At 37.8% G+C, this 23,054-nt stretch overlaps 1 protein-coding gene across 2 annotated transcripts in view; it reads right to left on the bottom strand.

Moving 5' to 3' along the window:
• Positions 1-13,777: 13,777 nt before the first annotated feature.
• LOC109014000 (replication factor C subunit 1) overlaps positions 13,778-23,054 on the bottom strand; it is a 32,243-nt gene continuing 22,966 nt past the window's right edge. Inside the window, exons 19-23 of one of the 2 annotated variants that reach the window (XM_018996296.2) lie at positions 18,853-18,925; positions 18,655-18,747; positions 18,327-18,573; positions 14,337-14,393; positions 13,778-14,191 (exon numbers count right to left, since the gene is read on the bottom strand). In XM_018996296.2, the coding sequence (XP_018851841.1) occupies positions 14,049-14,191; positions 14,337-14,393; positions 18,327-18,573; positions 18,655-18,747; positions 18,853-18,925 (613 nt within the window). In that variant the 3' untranslated portion in view covers positions 13,778-14,048. Of the gene's footprint in view, positions 14,192-14,336; positions 14,394-15,823; positions 15,892-18,326; positions 18,574-18,654; positions 18,748-18,852; positions 18,926-23,054 lie in introns of those variants that run through there. The other variant, XM_035685371.1, reaches the window with a different exon arrangement.

Here is a 23,054-nt window from a genome sequence, read left to right on the forward strand (position 1 = left end):
TGGATGTGGAGCGCTCAAGATCAAACTCACTCGAAAGACTTCACTCTCACTACTTGATTTCGCTCACCTCTATGGATGTTTTGATCTCAAGGAAGCTAAGGAAATACTTGAGATTGGCGTGGCAGGAAGTGAGGGAATGGGAGTGCTATTTAAAGAGTTTGTGTGAGGAATCAAAAGGTGCAAGTGGGTGAAGAGGTGCAAGGAAGCAAGAAGAACGAAGAAATCTATGGGATACCCGTAGTTGAGGACATTCCTGAGGTTTTCGCTGACGAGTTACCTAGATTGTCGCTCAATAGAAAGACTAGATTTGGAATTGAGTTGGAACCTGCGATAGCTCCAACACACAAGACACCTTATCACATTGCTCCCATGGAATTGAAGGAGCTAAAGGCACAGTTGGAAAAGCTATTGGAGAAAGGATTTATTCATCCGAGTTCTTTGTCGTGGGGTGCACTTGTGATGTTCTTGAAGAAGAAAGATGGATTGATGGGGATGTGCATTGACTATAGGGAGTAGAACAAGGTGACGATAAAGAACAAGTAGTCATTACCGTGAATCGATGACCTATTAGATCAACTACAAGGAGCATCAGTATTTCCAAAGATCTTCGATCAGGATACCATCAGCTGAAGATCAAAGAACAGGATGTACCAAAGACTGCCTTCAGGACAAGGTACGACCATTATGAGTTTGGTGATGCCATTTGGGTTAGCCAATGCTCCAGCAGCGTTTATGTTTCTGATGAACAAAATATTCAGACCTTACATGGATAGTTTTGTTGTCGTGTTCATTAATGACATCCTGATTTATTCGAATAGAGAAAAGGAACATCAAAGTCCCCTAAGTATGGCTCTGACCATACTCAGAGATCAGAAGTTGTATGCGAAGCTCATGCAAATTCTGGCTTTGTAAAGTGAAGTTCGTGGGTCACATTATTTCCAGTAAAGGAGTAGTAGTTGATCCTAGTAAGATTGAGGCAGTGATGAATTGGCAGAGATTGACCAACATGCATGAGATTCGGAGTTTCTTGGTATTGGTCGGTTACCATAGGAGGTTTGTGGAGGGATAAGTGCGAGACTAGTTTTCTCAAGCTAAATAATAGATTGACAACGACACCAGTACTGACACTACCAGAGCCCTATAAGTCTTATGTGGTGTATAGTGATGCATCCAAAGCAAGACGGGTACGTATTGATGTAGGAAAGATGGGTAGTCGCTTATGCTTCATATCAATTGAAGGACCATGAGTAGAATTATCTTACCCAAGATTTGGAGCTAGTTGTCGTGGTTTTTGCTTTGAAGAGTTGGAGACACTACTTGTACTGGGGCATTGATGTTGTCGACACACCAAGGACATCTTCTCATGCAAGGGCAAGTACTCGATAGTGACGAGGAGGAGGAGGAGGAGGAGGAGGTTGGGCAGTAGGTTGACCATGTGCATTTTGCTAACATGATCTATGACTCCAACAACAATGCACTATACTATCTACCTTAGAATACAACCCTAATGGATTCCGACTTACCTCCACCTTCATCACCCAACGATTCTACAGCCAGCGATGGGCAGAGTAGCTTTGTGAGTATTATTCCTTCTTTTGTTGTGGTAGTTAGTTATAATTTTTGTATGCGCACAAGGATTTCAATGACAAAGTCTTCTTTTTAGGAGGGTAGGATGTAACTTCCTAAAGGAAATTTGATAGATGAATTTCTTTAGACCTTACAAACTTCATAAAATCTGGAAAGGGTTTCACGAATCTATCGATCTATTGGGACCTAGTAGAGGAGCTAGGCTTAGTAAAGGAAGAAGTGCCCCCGTCAAACGAAGATTAACCGTGAAGAGTTATGGCCCGCCACAAGGGCTGAGATTTGCCCAAGGCCAAACCCCCAATAAGGCATTTTCTTTACCACCACTGATCGACCCCTTAACGAAAAGCCGCTTAACAATAGGCCTTTAACAACAAGCCTTGAATGGAGGCCTAATGAAAAGGACCTAGAAGAAACCAAACAACTTGGGTCAGGAAGAGCCAAGCCAGTGAAGAACCCAAGCCTAGATTCCCTTTGGAAAGAAGATGGTTGATCTTTTCCTTCACCTTGAGCAACCCAGTTCTCATTACCAAAAGTGTGCTCTTCTAATGATTCTCAGGCACATCACCTTCAGGAAGGAAAATGCCAACAACTATAGCCAGATGACGTGCAACCTGATTGGTTAAAGGGCCAGACCCCGTAAAAGATGACTCACCACTTTTCCATAATCACCCAGATGGCCACAATTAGCCTGAGAAGTTGAAATAAACACTTGCTTAACCAATACAGCCTTATACAACAACACCTGACCTAAGGAAGAGCTAAACTATGGCCTTCTAACTTGGGCTTGCTCCCCTTTCGTATCGAGTCACCCTCTGATAGATGATTCTAAACCTATTTTTCCATTCAGTAGGATTGGGGATGGTAGATGACAGAAATCCCTCAATGTATGTGCAAAGCCTACCCACTCTCCACCTTGATTTCTTCATGTAGGACCATAACACTATGTCTTCCACCTCCTCCATATACCTCTAATGACAAGAAATGATTGTAAGAGTTCACCCAACACTAGGCTAAAAAGGTACGGTTTCCTTCATGAATGGTTTTGAGAAATTCCTTTTGGTCTCCCATCGAAACTTTGCCTTCACTAAATTGACCAACCAAGTCGCCACTCTATTTCTAAGAGAAATGAACTTTGTCAATCGCTTGCCTTTCTTAGTGATTCTGAAAAACCCCTTATCCTCAACGGAAAATAAAAACAACTCAGCATCCACCTGTAAACTCCACATCATTCCCCCATGCTACTTAGAGAACAAAAATGATAATAAAATAGACAGAAATAGAAACGAGCAAAAAAGAGGAAGAATTTAAAAAGTCATTTGAAAGTGAACCGCAAAATAAGGTTATTTCCGTCGAAAAGCATTGGAGATTGATTGGTGTGTGAAGAAAAAATCACTAAACAATATTTTTGAAGTCTTAATATTAATCTTAAAACTTAATTTTAAACTTCTCTTACGAATCAAATATTGTCATGCCAACGGTGTGAAAGATGTGTTACGCCGATTCACAAATAGGAGGAATCCACCCACAAATGATCTGAGCTAGGATGCGGTATCCAGCAGGAGCACATGACCCTTGGGTTGTCATGGAGTAGATAAGTGGATGATCAACCTAGATCGAACATTCGAGATCTGTGGGTGCATAAAAACTCAGAAAATATTGTATGCCGAATATATGTTGCAAGGAGAAGCCAGTATATGGTGGGATACCTAAATGCAACTTCTAGCAAGGGAGTTGGGAACCCTAGCTACCTTAACCTGTGGAAGATTCTGGGAGGAGTTCAACAATAGATTCTTCACAGAATCAGTGAAGCAACAGAAGGAGAAGAAGTTCGCGTCTCTGGTGCAATGCAACATGTCTGTGGAGCAATATGCTGCCAGATTCATGGAATTAGAGAGGTTCACACCTCACCTAATTTCAATTGAGAAGTTTAATACCCAGAAGTTCCAAGGAGGGCTACAATCGGGAATCCACAGTCAAGGGTTTGCTTTAGGATTAAGAATTACCAGGAATTGGTAAATGTAATTGCTATTTCTTAAACAGAACATAAAGGCTTGGCCGCTCAGATTAATTCTTAACGTAAGAGAGTTTTTTGGTATGCAACTGGCAGAAGTGCAGAGAAGAAGAGGCCACTTACTGGGCCAGTCAAAGACAAGGGCGTCATTATCAGAAGACAGATACCGACCTCAAACCCATAGTGTGTGAAGTGTGGCAAGTTTCACGCTGAGGAATGCCGTTTTGGAATCGGGGCATGTTTCAAGTGCGGACAGCCCGGTCATATGATTAAAGAGTGCCTTAATGCAGCTCAGGGTGGTGGAGTCGCTTCCAACACTAATAAGAAGCCGAAATCGAGACCCGACATATTAACACGAGTGTATGTTGTCGATTGGGTTTTAGTTTGTTAGAATATTCGGATCCTGATCCACTTTAGTGACAGACTTATCTTTTTAATTAATTGTGGCATTTAGGAGTATAACTTTATGAAACAAATTGAAACAATGGACTCATATGAATATTTAAGATTTTATAATGCAATAAAAAGTTTCGAGTTTTTAGGGTGAATAGTAACCCTTTGGGAGGGTGCCACGGGGCATCTATTTTCAAACAATTGTCAAATATTCATGTAGGATGTCCAAATCCACTTAGGATCACTAGAAAAATTTTTCTTGGATACATGGCACAATCCTAGCCATCCACATAGAAATCTTAGGGCACTTGTTAAGATGAGTGTCAATCAAGCTTGTCATCATGTTCTCTTACACCATTCACTATTCCATCTAACAAAATATTAGTTTGCCAACCAAAAGAAAGTTTCAATCCTAACAAAACCACAAAAATTTGGAGGTAAACTAAAACCCCAAACGTGGAAGACGAAACCCCAAATCCTCCCAAACCCTAAACATGGCCAATTTGTAGGTAAGTGTTTTCCCACTTGGTAAAGTCACTTTCACAAGCAACCAAAAACTCAAGTACACACTCTTAAGCCCTCATCTGCTCTCTTACACCTTGGTAATTATATCTAACCAAGAAAACTTAGATTGGAACCAAACCTTAAGTGAGACCCCAAATGAATGCATTCGGTTAGCCCCATCTTAGTCCCACCGAAACTAGCTATTCCAACCAAGCTTCTTTAACATGTTTCCACCATCTTACAAGGCCATCCCTCGGCTTCCATGCAACCTCATTTGCTGCCACAAAATAGTGCCATTTATGTTAACTCAAACAAGCAACCAAATCAGCACCTCACCCACTCGGCAGTAGTAGCAGGACAGTAGGCCACTTCAGCCTTTTCTCCTCGCTTTTCACAAACCAACCCCACCTCAGTTGTCGTTCATTCAACCACCAAATCAGCCCCATTCAGCCCCCTTCCTATAGCCCATGCCACCCTCACTTTCCTTCCTCACTTATTGCTTTTCTTCATCCATTTCCAGGAGCAAATCGAGAGAGCTAGAGAGAATATTTTATGGGCAGCTTTGCTTCTTGCTTGGTTCCAACTTTTGTAAGTATTTTCCTTAGCTCAAATATCTTTCATTTTGTTTAGTAATGAGTCTAGCTTACTTGGGAGTGTGTTGGTTAATTTTCCTTGGAGATTTGTTGGATGAAACTTGATGTTGGTGGTGGAAGGGTTTGGCTTGGATGATTATTGATGAACCTGGAGAGTTTTGTGTTATTTTGATGAAAAATTGTACAGATCTTGGTTTTATGAAGTGTTAATATGATTATATGCAAGTTTATGGCTTCATTTTCAGCATTGTAGACTTTGATAAAATGTTTTTTCATGATCTTTGAAGTGGTAGAAATCGATTGGTTTAAAATAAGTTTTGCTTGGCTTATATTGTTATTTTAGCTTCAGGATTTTGATTCAATAGTTATTATTTTTTAAATATTATTTTAAAAGCCTTGATCTATGGATTAATAATGAATTTTGAAGATTTATAACTTAGTTCTTTGATTGGATTGTTGAAGAACATGCCATAGTTTGATTTTAAGCATGAACTAGAGGCTCTTGGGTGTAATGTTTGTTTTGATGGATTATTTGCTATGACATACTGGATTTGATGGTTAGATCAAGTTAGAACTTGAAAGTGATGTACATGATGGTATTCTATCAAGATTTATTGCATGAGAATTAAGGATATAATCACTATGTTTCAAGCCAGAAAGCATGCAAGATTTGGTTTCATTGTTTTCATGCAAACCAAATTGTCATATGTTGTGTTTTATGATTTTTGAAGTTAGTCAAACATGCTATTACATAAGTTTGTTTGATGAACATATTAGAAGTATTATTTATGGACTTTTGTAGTCCTTGGAGTTAATACGAAAGTGTTAGACCAAGAACACCAAAATTTAGTTTTATTTGACTATATCATGAACTGGGGTATATGACCTTATGTTATATGTTTTGACGCTTCAAACTCCATCAAATCTCAAACGGAGTTTGGGGGCGTCACAGATATTGTTGTCAAGTTTGTGGAAATAGCCAAATAGATAGAATTCTTTGTAATCCCAAACTGTCAAGTTTGTACAGTTTATATAATATATATAAACTGTACAAAGAATTCTATACATGGAAAGAACTACATATATGCTAATTCTATCCCTATACAATCTGTCAAATATTAAGCTAATTATTCTGAAGAGTAAATCAACGAAACAAATATGGAAACAAGTATGGAAACAAATATGGACAGCTTTGCTGTCCATTGACAATTGCATTCACTGTTAACAAGCTTTTTCATTCTTGCATTGGCTTAAGCTCAGTTATTGGCAGTATGCCAAGCGATTACTGCGCTATCCCAAACAAACTCTGGCCTATTGACTTGAAATTCACAAATGTGACTGCTCCTTGCTGCAAGCCTTTTTAGACTTGACCAGGCTAGGTCTCAAGACCGCAAGCACTTTACTAGAAGATTTTGTAGTTTTCTATGTAAAGATCTTATATCTTGGAAATGGGAAAAACAAGTAAAAGTCGATAGCTCAAACATGGAGGTGGAGTACAAAGCCTTGGCTAACAGAGCAAGTGAAATTCAGTGGTTACTTTCTCTCACACGTGATTTGGGTGTTTCAGTCTCTAAACCATTCTTTTTATGACGTGATGATAACATTGGCGTCACATTGGGGCATGTCAAGGATATCCCAAGTTTAGTCACTCACAAACAACTACTACATCTTCAGGAAATAATGGCTTAGCACGTCACGACCAAAGCACTAGGAGATAAGTGTTCAAGGAGTATGAGAATTTTTTTTTTATTATTATTTTGTACGTGAGATTATGTATTATAGTGTGTTCTAGTCAAAACTTTGTAATTATAATCTACTAATAAACATAAGTCCACAACAGCACCGTGATTGATCAGGTGAACTGAAATCATTCAAACCTAAACATCTTTTATTGATACCTGAATATGCTGTTTTGTACACCTTCATATTAAGTAATATTTGCATGATGCTACCCCGTGAAAAAGTAAACGAGTGATTTTATTTTATTTTATTATTATTTAAATGAGACATGCCATTGCATCCTGATTCTAAGAGAAATAGAAATCGGTTAATACCCGATATCTGAACCAATAATTTTGAAACCACATAGAATGTTCCGAATACTGACCCGACACTTTTTCAGGTCGAGTCAATTCGGTTCGGAATAGTTGGGTTGGGTAGCGAGTTTTTATTTATTTATTTAAAAAGAATTATATTTACAAATATGAACACGCTTTTTAGAAGAATGATATTTAAAAATATGAACATGCTGTCTACCTCCACACCACTTACATAGCATGATTAATTTGGTTTAGAACAAAACTGATTTTTTCTATTAGTAAAAGGCATAGCCCAAGTATATAGAGAGTACACAAAATATGCTTAAGTACCACTAAGCACTAGTGATGGATACAATCAAATTATGAAAATTGTTCTCATTACAAATAATAACCGAAGTCCAAGAAAAGAGTGTATTATAAAAGATTCTCGTCTGCTCTTCCAAGGAATGCTCCTGTTATCTCCACCCACAAACACCACATAATACAATGAGAGATCACTTTTCACACAGTGGCAATATGAACATTTCCGCTAATACTTGTCCAACATTTAAAAATATCCAAAACTCTTCAAAGCATAACTCATGCCACACCAACCCGATGAAGGATCTCATTCTAGAAAAATCGAACCACCTCACAATGTAACAATAGGTGATCCACGGATTTCTCATTTTTCTTACACAAGAAGGACCAATCCATAATGATGAGTCCATGTTTCCTCAAATTGTCAGCGATAAAGATTTTTCCAAGGGATGCAGTCCATATAAAGAAAGCAAAGCAATCTTATGAGGGACTTTACAACTCCAAATAGTCTGAAAACAATGATCATTATGCAATCTGTAGAGGGCCTTATAATTGGAACGTACCAAGAACCTCTTATCGCCTCCCCTCCCCCCACCAAAGGAAGTCCAAGTCAAGCTATCCTCCATCATATTACCAAACGACAACATATATATAAAAAAAAAGGTTCCAAGTTGCCAATTATGAGCCGTTATAAAAAAACTAACATTCTAATGGAAAGAACTATTGGATTCTTTACTGAAGATCCTCAAATTACGCACCCCCAAACCATTACGAGGCACCGGAGAACAAACTTTATCCCAACCAACAACTTGAAACTTGGCTTCCTCCCCAATACCTCCCAAAAACAAATTACAAAAGGTTTTTTCAATACGAGAGACCACACTTGCAGGTAATGGAAATAACGAAAGAAAGTATGTGTTGATATTAGATAAAGTACTTTTGATAAGAGAATCTACAACCCTTTGACAAACAAATTATTTTCCAATCTGCCAACTTTCTATCAATTATTTCTAAGACACCCTCTCAAATAGATTTCGCCTTAAAAGCAGCTCCCAATAGGAGACCGAATGTATTTCAATGGAAGCGACGAACCATTACAACCCAAAATGTTTGCCAATCCTTTAACATTATTCACATTACCTGCAAGAACATAGTAATAAAGCCCTAAAAAGTTGAATATGACCACGATCCAGCTCACAAAAAAGTAAAGTATCATCAGCAAAGAGAATGTGATAAATATTAATACCTCCCACTGAAAAGCCAAAAAGAAAACCTCCATTAACAACTACTCCCATCATACGATAAAGGGCATCCATAACAATGACAAACAGAAAAGGTGATAGGGTGTCCCCTTGTCTAATCTATGAAATCCATCTTCCCCAAGACCACATCTCCCAAGTAAATAACACAAAAAATATCAATAGACATGATCAATGTCTAGACATTTATTGGCAATAAAAACTGACTCCAAATTTGATTTCTCTTCACAAAAGCATTTTGGGGGTTTTGATATAATGCTACTTGTAACAGCACTAATATGATTGGCAATGACCTTTGAAATTACCTTGTACACCCCATTAACGAGAATAATGGGTCAAAATTTTCACCTCCACTACCCCGACTCTCTTAGGGATAAAGGTAATAAAAGCCACATTTAGGCTTTTTTTGAATTTTCCAAATGAATGAAGTTCGTGAAAAACCTTCATAAGATCCTCCTCCTCCCCAACCACATCCCAACAATCATGATAGAAAGCCATAGAGAACCCATCTGGACCCGGGCTTTATCCATAGCCATCCAACGAATCACCTCAAAAATCTCATCCACCTCAAAATGTCTCTTCAACCAAATAAAGCTTGACTAATCGATAGTCTCGAAGGGCAAGCCATCCAGTTTGAGTCTCCAAGGGAATTTTTCTATAAGAAGGTTTTCATTGAAGTTGACAATATGACCCTTAATAGCATCATGATCCGAGCAAACCAATCCATCAGCCTGAAGCATCTCAATTGCATTATTCCTACAATGACAATTAGCCACCCAATGGAAGAATTTAGTGCATATTTCCCCTTCTTTCAACCAAAGAAGTCACAATTTCTCCATGAGATTTCTTCCATTAAAAGCACATTTTCAATCTTTGAAGTGATAGCTAGTTTCTTGCAAGATTCATCCTCAAAAAGAGGAGCGCTCACCTCACTACCCTCCAAAACTTAGAAATCCTCAAGAAGGAATTATTTTTTACTATCAATATGCCCAAAGACATTTCCATTCCACATCTTCAAATTCCTCTACGATGCTTTGAGTTTCCCAACCAAAATAAAACTTGGTGAGCCCTCGAAGAGATACGAGAACCACCACAACCTTATTTGCTCTACAAAACCTTCAACTTTCAGTCACATATTTTCAAACTTGAAATACCTATTATCCTCATGAATGCCTCCACAATCAAATACGATGGAAAAATTGTCCGAACAAACACTAGCCATCTCTTTTGGAGCAGAGTAGTGAGCCTCCCATGATAGAGACACCAAAAATCTATCCAAATATGACCAGGCCCGATTATTGGACCAAGTATGCATACACCAACAAGTGGTAGATCCACCAAATCCATATCGAAGATAAAATTAGAAAACTCATTCATTGCAAGGTTTCGCCGAACTTCTCCCAATCTTTCACTAGGTAACTAAGTGATATTAAAGTCTCCACCAATGCACCAATGTATGTTCAACCAATGGCCCAAACCATCAAGCTCATCCCATAAATCCTTCCTATTATTGTCCACAATTGGCCCATACACACCAACAAAGGCCCAACTAAAACCAACCAGAATGCTCTTAAAAAAACAAGCCCCATCTAACTTCCAAACACTCCTCAATAAACTCAACCACTCTCGTATCCCACATAATAAGAATACGGAAGCAAAGTACACCTGACCCATAAACAGACAGCCCCAGAGATTAGTAATGATCCTTAGATCAATGAACTCGAGTTTGGTTTCCTGCAAACAAACAATATCCAATTTTCAATGACGTTAAAGATTTTTAGCTTGAAGATGCTTATTGGGATCATTAAGATCCCAAATATTGCAAGAAAGGGTTTTAGGCTTTATGGGAAGCTACAACATTTCCCTTAGATCTTCCTTTCCTAGTACTCCCCTCCAGGCCATCACAATTAATCGAACAAGTGAGATGCTTTAGCTCTTTGTATTTTCTAGAGGCGGATTTAGGGGATAGAGTACGACTTGCCTCAATGGCAATGAGTAATGCCCTAAATTGCTCCTCAAAGCCCTCACAAGAAATCCCCCACACAGTCCTGAATATCCTTCACTTTTTGAATCACCCAATTCGAAAGTAATCCACCCATTGTAGGCAAAGGAGACAATGTGCATAACGGTATTGGATCCACCTCATCCTCCCTAAACACCATTTGAAGATCACAATCAACCCCCTCAGACTCAGTCAAAGTGTATAAAGGCACTAACTTCTCCCCACAAAATTCCAAACTACTTTTGACACCACCTTCCCCTTGGATCAGCTGAAGTTCCTCCTTAGAGTCAACATTGTTGGCCGCCATAGCATGCAAAAAAACAGAGCAAAGAAAATCCCTATAACCAGGTGCCATAATATCCTTCTAAGGAACAGCCTTAGACAAGGGCCTAGCAGTGATGATGGGAAAATCACTAAAAGAAGGCAAAGAAAAATCAAGACCTACGTGGGGAAAGTCAACTTCGACACCCTTTAGAACCGTGAGGCACTAGAGGCACAATAGCAGTCACCTCCATCCTTGATACATTCGATGCCCTAGAAATTGGAGGGAAAACCCCTCGCTGCACGTTAATGCCACCCTCACACTGCAACGACACCACATAATGGGAGGCCGAATAAAAATCAGCCAAGATAGAAGCATCCTGCAACACTTCTTCGACAATCTCATTCACCAGCGACAGAATCGACAGGATAACGATGGGCAAACGTTCGAAGGCAATTGTCGGCTAGGTCTGGGTCAGACTCGGTGGCAGTGGACTATCCATTGACGAGCTAGGCCTAGCAGAGGAAGAAGAGCCTCCGTCAAATGAAGATGAACCGTGAAGAGTTTAAGGACTCGTTTGGATTCGTAAGTGATCTCAGCTCATCTCAACTCATCTCAGCTCATCTCAGCTCATCTCAACTCATCTCACTACTATTCAGCAACTTTAACTCATAAATCTCACTACTATTCACAACTCATCTCATTACTATTCACAATCCATCTCAGCTCATCTCAGCTCATCTCAAGTCATCTTAAGTCATCTTCGAATCCAATCATCTTAAGCCTGCCATACGGGCCGAGAATTTACCCTAAGCCAAACCTAAGGCATTATCTTTACCACCACCAATCGACCCCTTAACAACATGCCCCTAAACAACAAGCCCTGAATGGAGGCCCAGTGAAAGCGCCCAGATGAAGCCAAACAACTTGGGTCATGAAGAGCCGAGCCCAATGAAGAACCCAAGCCCAGGTTCACTTTGAAAAGAAGAGCCCAAGTTCACTTTGGAAAGAAGACGGTTAATCTTCTCCTTCACCTTGAGCAGCTCAGTTCTCATTGCCAAAAATACACTCGTGATTCTCAGGCACAACACCCCCAGGAAGGAAAACGCCACCGACCATAGCTAGAGGACGTTCAACCTGATTGGTTGAAGGGCCAGACCCTATAAGACACGACTCGCTGCTTTTCCCATAATCGCCCCAATGAAGACAATCACCATAAAAAGTCGAAATAGACACTAGCTTAACCAATGCTACCTTATACAATGACCACTAACCTAAGGAAGAGCCCAACATTGGCCTTCTAACTTGGGGTTGCTCCCTTTTCCTATCAAGTGTCCCCCTAATAGATGATTCTAAACCTTTGTTTTCATTCACTGAGACAAGGGATTGTAGACAATAGAAATCCCTCAACGTACGTGCAAAGCAGACCCACCTTGCCTTGATTTCCTTATGGTAGGAACATAACACTACCATAAGGATTGTGAATAGTAGTGAAATTATTGAGATGAGTTGAGGTGAGATGGTTTTTAGATTAAGCCTCTTTGTTTTGGGAAAACATCTCATCTCATCTCATATAATCATTACAACTTTCCCAACTTCCAATACAAAATAAAATAAACAATTCAACTTTTTCAAATCCCAAAACAAAAATAATATTAAAAAATATACTCTAACAATATTTTATTCAACTTTTTAACTTTAATCTCATCTCATCTCCGAAAACAAACGAGGCCTAGAAGTGAGTTGAGATGATTTTAACTTTTTGGAGATGAGATAGATGTGGGTCTCACAAATTATTGCATAGTATTTTTAATAAATTTGTTTTATTTATAAATATATTTATTCCTTAAGTAATAATAATTTATAAATTATCTACCCAATTTTTTATTTTTTATAATATATTTTATAATAATATTTTCTGGATTACAATATTTTTTTTCTAACGAAATTTGTTTGTAAAATATTAAATACAAATTGATTACAAAAAATTGTTTTAAAAATGATTTTTAAATTGTTTCCAAAATTGTTAAATAATAATTTTAACTATTATATATAAAATAATTTTTTATTTTACACCCGTGTGAAGGAGGGCTGGGTGAAGGCGTGGGTCTTCATTTGCATTCATTACACTGGTTGCATAGAAAAGTAAAACACAACATAAGCTATTTTGTCCTATATGAAAACAAATAAAAAGTTTGGAGAGAATTTGCTGGGAAGAGTTGAAATGTTCTGAAGTGATCTTCGAATCCAAACCACGCCGTACATCTTCCACCTCCTCCATACACCTCCAATGACAAGAAACGACCATAAGAGTTCGCCCAACACTGGACTAAAAAGATATGTTTCGTTCACGAATGGTTTTGAGAAATTCCTTTTGGTCTCCCATCGAAACATTACCTCCATTGTATTGACCAACCAAGTCGCCACTCCATTTCTTAAAGAAATGAACTTTGTCAATCGCTTGCCCTTTTCAATGATTCTGAAAAAGCCCTTATCCTCAACGGAAAATACAAACTTAGCATACACCATAAACTCCTCCACATCATCCCCCACACTACTCAGAACAAAAAATGATAATAAAATGGACAGAAATGAAAACGAGGAAAAAAGAGGAAGAATTTGATGTCCTTTGAAAGTGAACCATAAAAGGTCATTTCCGACGAAAAGCACTGGAAATAGGTTGGTGTCATGAAAAACTCACTAGACATTATTTTTGAAGTCTTAATATTAATCTAAAAACTTAATTGTGCGAAAGATATATCTACACCAACCACAAATGATCCTAGCCAGGAAGGTAATATCCCCGGAACAACAGGATCTTCTAATCAAGCTCAATGAACGGGTAATTAATCATAATCTTAGTTTTACTCACAAAGACTATTCCATGTGTTTAAATCGATGACAAAAATAGCATTTTTTGAAAATTAAGTAATAGCAGGTAACGCCTTCCAACGCTCACATGAACCCACAAAAACAGTGCAAAGGAGGAAAATCTACAATTCTTTTTCAAATTACTACGCGGCAAAATGAGGTAAACCTACCTACAACGATTATGAACAAAGCAAAAACTTATCCAAGCCTCAAATTTCTTTATTTTTTCATCTCTTTCTCTTGGCACCAGCCCCTGCAGCTCGCCCACCTTTCTTCTCTGTAGGTCCGGAACCACCTTTTCCTCTGCCAACTGGTGTTTTCTTAGCACCTGAGTTTCCTGTGCTCTTCAGATCCAATTCTACTTGCACTCCTGAAATATGACATAACGCACAGACAGCATAACTAATTACTTATTCTCATCCATTCAAGAAAACCAATCCAGAATAATTCAAAATGAAATTAGTATTTAGGTGAATACTCAAGACATCAAGTGCAAGTGGGGTACTATTACCAACCTTTGGAATTCAAACTTTGAAGTTCCAACTGCAACTTCTCACCATTGGCAGTACTGTCTGACATAATCAAAAGGAAAATAAAAGACGTTAACCATTATTCCATGATCAAACAAGCAGTTAATATACTAGGAACCAGGAAGAATTATTTCCATAAATAAATAGATGAGACAAAAAAAAAAACATATGGCACATTTTCTTAAATGTCTAGAAAAAACTTCCTAAATTAATATAGATAAGGGATAACTTCAACTCTTTTCATAAATAAGGAACCCAGAAAATTTCAATCTACATAAATAAAGAATTTGACAAGAATTTGATAAATTGTAATTTTTTCATATTTCTAGCAAAGAACTGAAAAAAAGGAAAACTGAGAATCAGTTCCATGATTCCAAAAGACAGGCGGCAAAAGCAAACAGGTCCCCAAGTTAGTTTGAGGCATGGACTAACAGTTTGCAAAGAACTCACATATGCGCTAGGCGCACTTAAGCACAAGGGCCATTTAGAGCCTAGGCACAAAGCACAGAGCTCAAGCACACGCCTGATTGAAGTAAAGCACATATTTTTAAAGTTTACATACAGTAACAAAAAATCCACAAAATGCAATAACAAAAGGTTTAGAAAACAAGATGATAATATATTTAACCTATTAACTCAATTTATTAGAGTATTCTGCAATATGAAAACCATGTAATCAACTAATTAAATAAAATTTAGGGAATATTAGTGAAACACCCTTGTGCTATAGGGTACTTAGATTTATGATATTGTAACTTTTCTTTTTTGAGAAATAACCCATATAGTATGAGTTAATTAGAGAGGACCCTCTATTAATTTTGTGTCCATCAAAGTTAATTGAAAACATATCACCTTTAAATTTTTCTTAAATAATTTAATTAATTTTCTAAAAAAAAATAATAACAATTAGTAAATTCTTCATATAAATAAAAACAATTTATTATTTTAAAATATCAAACTTAAAAAAACGGAATGACCACCCACGTGGTGGCCAAGTTTTACTTAAACATAACATTTTATGTAATTCTCATGTGCTTTACTTAATATCAACATGATACTTGATAGCCACTCATAAAAAAACTTATTTGATAGCCATAATCAAATTAAAGTACATGGCTAAATTAAATTAAAATATACCAAAATGGCCACGACCAAAAAGCTCAAGAATTGTAGGCATTGACTTCCATGCTAACATAAGCAATTAAATACCAATCCATCCAGAAAGCCAACTTGGACTTTTATATCGAGTTCAAAGCATATACATCATGTATGACAATGTGTGGCACCATAGTACATAAATAACCTTCAATATCAACTAAATACTTGAGAATAGGGTCTTAAAATGATATTTTAAATTTTTATTAAAAATAATAATAAAAGTGTGCTTTGTTGCACTTTAAGCTAACACAAAATGCCCCAAAAAGCACGCTTAAAGCTCACTTTTGTAAATGCTCTTCGACCTTGGGGCTTTGTGCTTAAGTGCACCTTTAACAACACTGGCTAAAAAGGTACCTCACATGTCTGGGCTCATACTTCAGATCTATACCAAAACGAGAGTTTCAGTAGACCATCTAACAATGATGGTTTAAGCGCAAAGTGCCAAAAGCAAAGCATAGTTACACTAGAGGACTTTTAGCGTGTGCTTAAAGTGCCATAAAAGTGCGCTTTTGCAATTTGAAATAAAAAACTATAAACATTAGTTCAAGACCCAAAAAATGATACAAACAAATATTCTTACGTATTTAGTTGATATTGAAGATGATTTACGTATATCATGAAGCCACATGCTGCCATATGTGATGTATATGCTTTGATTGAACCATCATTCTTGAGCTTTTTTTGGTCACTTTGACTGAACCATGTACTACTTAATTATGGCTATCAAATATAAAAGATGTAAATTTAGTAAAGCACAAGAGAATTTAGAAAAGGTAAATTTGGTCATACACCCCCTATGCAATGGCTCACAAGACGGGCGTAGCAGAGGGGGTGTATAACCAAATTACCTTTAGAAAATCTGGTTTTGGTTTAAATAGAAAAATAGTCCTTCTGGTTTGCCTCAAAATCAAATTGCTCCCTCGGCTTTTCAACTTGGCCCCTTCATTAAAATCAGTTAGTAAACTGCTAATCATGCTGTCGTGGCATAACACGTGAAAGAATATTAACAAAAAATGTCAAAAAAATTGTAAAACGTAGGTTAAAAATTAACAAAAAATGTGCGCGAGGGGAGCATCCCCTCCTGCCGCCGACCACCCTGTGGTGACCACAAACTACTGTGACATGGAGGGAAAAAATCACCATGAGAATATCAAATTTTATTTAGGACTATGACAAAAAAAAAAAAGGTGCAAGTATGGGAGAATTGTTAAGAAAACAAAACAAATCTTGAAATTTGAATAAATAATGATAATTATTATTTTTATAACAACAATAAAAGCAAAGAATGCCGAGGCACAGGAAAATTGTTAACAAAACAAAAATACAGAAAGTTGTGCCTTTGGGGGGGGGGGGGCAGATTACCATGTACTTAGTACATGGTAAGGTTTTTTAAAACTTTTTGCGGGGGCCCATCTATATGGTTCCACCCCTGCCCATCGGGGGGGCTTGGGGCTTTCCTTCATTTTGTATTTTCTAATTTCTTTTCAGTTTTATTTTATGATTTGAAGTTCTTGTATCACTCGACACTCATGCTTAGGTGTCGCTCTTGTATACCCGTGTGCATGGGCTATGCCTACCTTTATCATTAATAGAACTCTTTGTTTACTGATAAAAATAAATATTTATGATTTGAAGTTTTATAATTATTCAGATAACTAAATTTTTAATTTAACTTTATTTTTAGTTTTTTTCTTTATTGATATTTTTATTATTATTTTTTAAGTTTAAATTAATTTTTTATTTTTTGGCATGTGGCATGCCATGCCAGGCTGCCAGCACGAGTTAGTGAGTTACTAACTGAGAAGTAAAATATGATGTGGAGTGAGAAGTTTTAGGGTTTTTAAGTAATATACCACGGGCGGGCGGAGCAGATAGGATACCCCCCGTGTCCCATCCACTTATATGTATTTTAAGTATTGATCAGCCTACCTGCCCAGTACAGTGCGGGCTGAGCAAATATGCCGGGTGGACTGGGTTATGGGGGCCCGCTTAACACCCCTGGGCCATCTTCCCTACCGTATGTGACAGTATTTAACCCTCGTCCACTAGGGATTTTCAACCAGCCAAATAAATAGCAAACTACACAAGCAGAAAAGTGAAGGTAAGGGATGCAACTTCAACCATATTCCCCCTCATCATTTCCCATTGCACGTCATGTTTTGTATGCCTTACTACTTTTCGTTTCCTTTCTTTTCTGTTCCCTTTTTGAGGCTGTGCAGGGAGAATGAAATATAGACACACTAGATAAGAATGACTGCTATTAAAAGATCTAGAGTTTACTGTTTGTTTATAAGATGAGAAGACCTGTACATAAATAACTCAGACAGAGACCCTTAGAATAAAAATTTGAGCAACATCAATCAGTTTTTCCCCTTTTTGCCTCTTGTCGTGGGTGGTTGAGATGAATTAAGTTGACTTTTGATTTTTCCATCACTTTAGTACTCGAAAATAAGTTTTTTTTCCTGACAAGTATAGAGTGAACTCTATTGGCATACCTCAAAGTAGTGTTAGAAAGCCAAAAGAAACATAAAAAAGAAAAGAAAAAGAAAGTATCAATTTTATCGGTCTTTAAATCTAGGTGTATTTGTTTTTTCCTCTTTTCCTTTTCTCTCTCTTCCTGGAACCCAAGGGCTGCCAATCATACTTCCCTCTTTTTTTTTTGTCAAAGCATGTGGCACGTTTTAATTCGAAGGGATTATATATTTCAGCGCGGGTGTGGAAGGGGTGTTGCCCTTGTTTATCTGTATACTAAGAATGAAAAGCATTGACCATGTGAGGGAAGATCGATCAAATCCTGCATTAAGTGAGGAAGCTTACCTAAATCCTCTGTATCTGAAGAGTTTTCTTCTTCATTTTCTGCCAATGTGTCAGCATTGACATCAGCAAATCCATCACCAGATGGCTCTAGCATTGCTGCGATTCGCTTTTTAGGAGCTTTTCTCATTCCAGGAAGCATAACCAAATCAGCGGCTCGTACCATTCTTGACTTGCTTCCTTCTTTGTAAGCCTTGGTGAGAGCAGCTTTCACAGCAGGCTGTATACCATCCAGTGGATTTGGATGTCCCTGATGCATAAAGATAATCATGAAATAATACCGTTATAGCAGTTATGATAATCATGGTGCAAGCAAAGCAGGTAGGGGTACCCGAAATTTTGATAGCTCCACAATAGTATCAAAATCCTCCTGGGTTATTGAGTAAATATTCATAAACTCAACAACCTTTTGAACAGCTTCATCCTGGTCATCATTTCACATTGAATGGATGTACACTCAACAAATATTCCATTTAAACTTCACCAGCTTTTTGTAAATTAAATATAGTAGAGAAATAGTACTTCCAACCTTATGCAGCACTCGCAGTGGCTCAGTCAACTGTTTAAGAAGAAGAGTAAGGTATTCTACTCGTAGGTTTTCCCTGTAACATTTAGACGAAGGGGCAATTAGACAGCTAGCAATGGGAGAAAACGAGATTTACCAGCATAAACAACCACCAGAAAGACTAATAATACAAATTTCACATTGAAACAGAGAGAAAGGGTCAGGGGCATGGAGAAAAAAATACAATAAATATTCTCTTATGTTAAAATACTTTTTTACTAGTAATGATCATTTCATATAAAAACGCTAAAAGGTGCATTCCACTTACAATGAGATGTGTACAAGAAAATCATCTAACTAGAAATAGAAAGAGAGAGATACAAGATAATCATTAAGAGTAAGACCATTAAAGTTCATGTATGTTGCCCAAAGTGTTCAAAAGGAAAGTCTTGAGCTCCTCTATTGTCTGTTCCCGATCCTTTTCTTACATTATTCCATGATTGTATCACATATGGTCCTGACCTCATTAGAACAACACCCACCACACAAACATCCCTACTTAGCATCTGCAATCATTCTCCACAAGGCCTCTTTCACATTCTGATCGTGCCAAAGCCACTTCCCCAAGAGTGCATGATTAAATAAAATCAAGTTCCAAACTTCTAACCCACCTCGGGGATCAGGGAACATACTTTGGCCCAACTTACCATGTGAGATTTTCAACTCTTCTCCTAATCCAACCCAAAGGAAATCCCCCTACAACTTTTCCAGGCGTTTAGCAACGGCAAAGGCAGATTGGAGAGAGTAGTCTTCAATTAGTAATTTTCAGTCAGTAAAGTACACGTCAAGTCAAATGAATTAGAGATCCTCATTTTTTTTTTTGATAATTAATAAGAAATTTATTACCAAGAATAGGCATAACCCAAGTACACAAGAGGTATACAAGAGGAAATACCTACATACAGTAGCTAAAAAGACAGAACAGACTAAAATAAATCCAATTGGGTATACAAGAGGAAATACCTACATACACATCAAGTCAAATGAATTAGATATCCTCGTACTAACACAAGAAAAGTGATTTCTGAACCCTATGGAATCTACTTCAAGTTTGAATCTAACAAACAGGAGATGAAACACATAAGATATTAACTAGATAACTTGAGTACCATTTAAGCTTCCATGTTGAAGAAAGCACCACAATAAATTTTACATACAAAATTTTATATAGAACAATAACTGCTTGAGCAGTAGCAAATTGTATAGTGAATGCCTCAGGTTGAAGCCAAACAGCATTATAAAGTGCCTACATATTTTGTACGGTTAGCATCCACTCTGAAAGATACACCAACGGTAACTTCTTTATGTGAACTGAGAAAACAGGAATTTGCTACTTCATTGTATGATTGCTAACGATCTTTAGCCCATTGGCTTAACATAATTTTGGGATCAAATTGGTAATTGATTTGTACTTTTCTTTGAAAGAAAGTAATTGATTTGAACTTGTAAATTCTCATTTCTAAGGACATAGTAGTGCTCCGATGCATTTGGCAATGTTTCTTCTCATAATTTGCAGAACTCATTGACTGTATTTGATAGTTTACAGGATTTCACCAGCATTCCAACTTTATGTTTTCCTGTATTCTTTGGTTCTCCTCTTATTAATATAATTCTCTTACTAATCAAAACTAAAACAGGAATCTTACAGCCATTCCAACCTCAAACAATTATAAAATTCCGAAGTTTATTTTCCTCAATCCATCTCCTCAGTAACTAAGCAGTATACATAGGAAACAGATGTGTTCCAATTCATAATGAGGTAAGTGGCCCTCGTGGGGCGGACCTTTGGAAGTTTAGAAGAGGTTGGGATACATATTTAGATATACCCGTTTTAAGGTGGGTGATGACACGGTGCTCAAGGAAGTTTACTTAGAAATCTTCAGTATAACGAGAATGCAAGAAGCCTTGATTGCAAACCTTGTAGACCTATCCAATGGTGTCCTCCAGTGGAAAATTACATTCTCTAGAGATGCGCAAGATTGGAACGTTGACGCTTCTTGGAGTTCTACTATATAGTGTATTATATTCAAATGAAATGGGGAAGTTGAAGATAAGATTTCTTGGCATCCTACTAAGAAAGGTAAGTTCACCGTCCGCTTATTTTACCAGTCGCTTTCTACACATAATGCAAGTCCATTTCTGTGGAAGAATATATGAAAGACTACAGATCCTCTAAAGGAAATATTCTTTGTATGGATGGCTTCCTTTGGGGAAGATCCTCACCTTAGATAACTTAAGGAAACGTCAGATCATTGGGTGTTGTATGTGCAAAGTTGTGCACGAGATTGAAGAAATCTGTAAATGTTTCCCAATCTTGGGCAGCTCTAGGGAAAATGATGTTCCATTGGGGAGAGCCATTAGAGAAATCCCCATAAACTAAGGCCGCCTATCTGTGTGCAATGTTGTATGGTATTGGGAAGGCTTCTTTGAGGATTCGGTCTCAACACCATAAGTCATTCCAGAATTTAATTCTAGAGCCATCCCCAACTACAAAACGTGTTGATCGATGGAGATTGGTCCAGCCTCTTCTTATGTGTTTCCAAAGCCCAACCCCATGTGGTTCACTCACCTCATTCGAGCACCATCCTCCCCACAATCCACCATATTTTAAATCTATGATCACTCTCCATAAAGCTCCCCTCTATTCATGATATCTCCATAATCATTTACCCAATAAAGCCTTGTTGAAAACCAACAAATTCTGAATTCCCAACCAGCCTTCACGTATAGGGGTACAAACCTTAGCCTAATTCACCAAATGAAACTTGAATTCTTCATCTATTCCCCCCCATAGGAAATCTATTTGCAATTTCTCTAACTGGTGAGCCACCTTGCATGGCATTGGAAACAAAGATAAGAAGTAGGCAGGCTAGATAGAGTACTTTTGATCAACGTAACTCTACCACCTTTGGACAAATAAAGCCTCTTCCAACTCACTAGTTTGCGCTCCATTTTTTCCAACACCCCATTCCAAATAGACTGCGACTTAAGGAGGCACGCAATGGAAGACCAAGATACTGCATTGGCCGAGTGGAGACTTTGCATCCCAGGATATTAGCCAAGCTTAAAACACTTGAAACATTTCCAACCGAAACTAATTTTGACTTGGTAAGATTCACTTTCAAGCCCGATGCCGCTTGAAAGCAAAGTAAAAGAGCCTACAAAGCTTGAATGTGATTATGACTAGCCCCACAGAATACAAGAGTGTCATCAACAAATAAGAGGTGGGTCATCTCAAGTGTGCCGATTCTTGCATCCCCAACAATAAAGCCAATCAGAAATCCCCCTTACATGAGACTTGTGATCATTTTACCAAAAGCTTCCATTATGAAAACAAATAGTAATGGAGATAAGGGAAACCATTGGGTACCATTTACCAAAATAGAGAAACATACAGTGGAGATGAAAAATTTGGTCCAAGAACACCATCGCTCCAAGTCCACACCTCTCAAGCATGTGTAACAAAAAGTTCCAGTTTACACGATCATATGCCTTCTCCATGTCAAGTTTGCAGAATAATCTCAGTTCACCCGACTTGATGCGACTCTCCAAACATTCATTGACAATGAGCACCAAGTCAAGAATTTGCCAACCTCATATGAATGCATATTGGGGCTTGGATATGATCTTCTCCAATACCATACTCAACCTATTAGGATTTTGTACATACCGCTTACCAAGTTAATAGGACAAAAGTCCTTAATCTCCACCACCCCCGACTTCTTTGGAATAAGAGCAATGAAGGTAGCATTTAGGCTTTTTACAAACTTACCTCATTCATGAAACTATGGAAGAAGCTCATGATGTCATCTTTAACTACCTCTCAACATGGCTTAAAGAAGGTCATAGTGAACCCGTCTGGACCTAGAGCTTTGTCACCTGGCATACTTCTTACCACCTTGCAAATCTCGGCCTCCTCAAATGGCCTCTCTAGCCAACTTGCTTCTTGCCGGCCAATCGACTCAAAAACAAGGCCATCCAGACATGGTCTCCAAGAAAACTGCTTCGAAAGTAGTTGTGCATGGTAATTGATAATGTGATTCGTGATCTCAGTCGGATTCGTTGTAATCCTCCCCATCTACCAATAAGGACTCAATGATATTGTGTCTTCTATGTGAATTTGACATGCGATGGAAGAACTTGGTGCATTTATTCCCTTCTTTTAA

This window comes from Juglans regia, chromosome 14 (genome assembly GCF_001411555.2).
Source record: "Juglans regia cultivar Chandler chromosome 14, Walnut 2.0, whole genome shotgun sequence".
NCBI classification, from domain to species: Eukaryota; Viridiplantae; Streptophyta; class Magnoliopsida; order Fagales; family Juglandaceae; genus Juglans; species Juglans regia.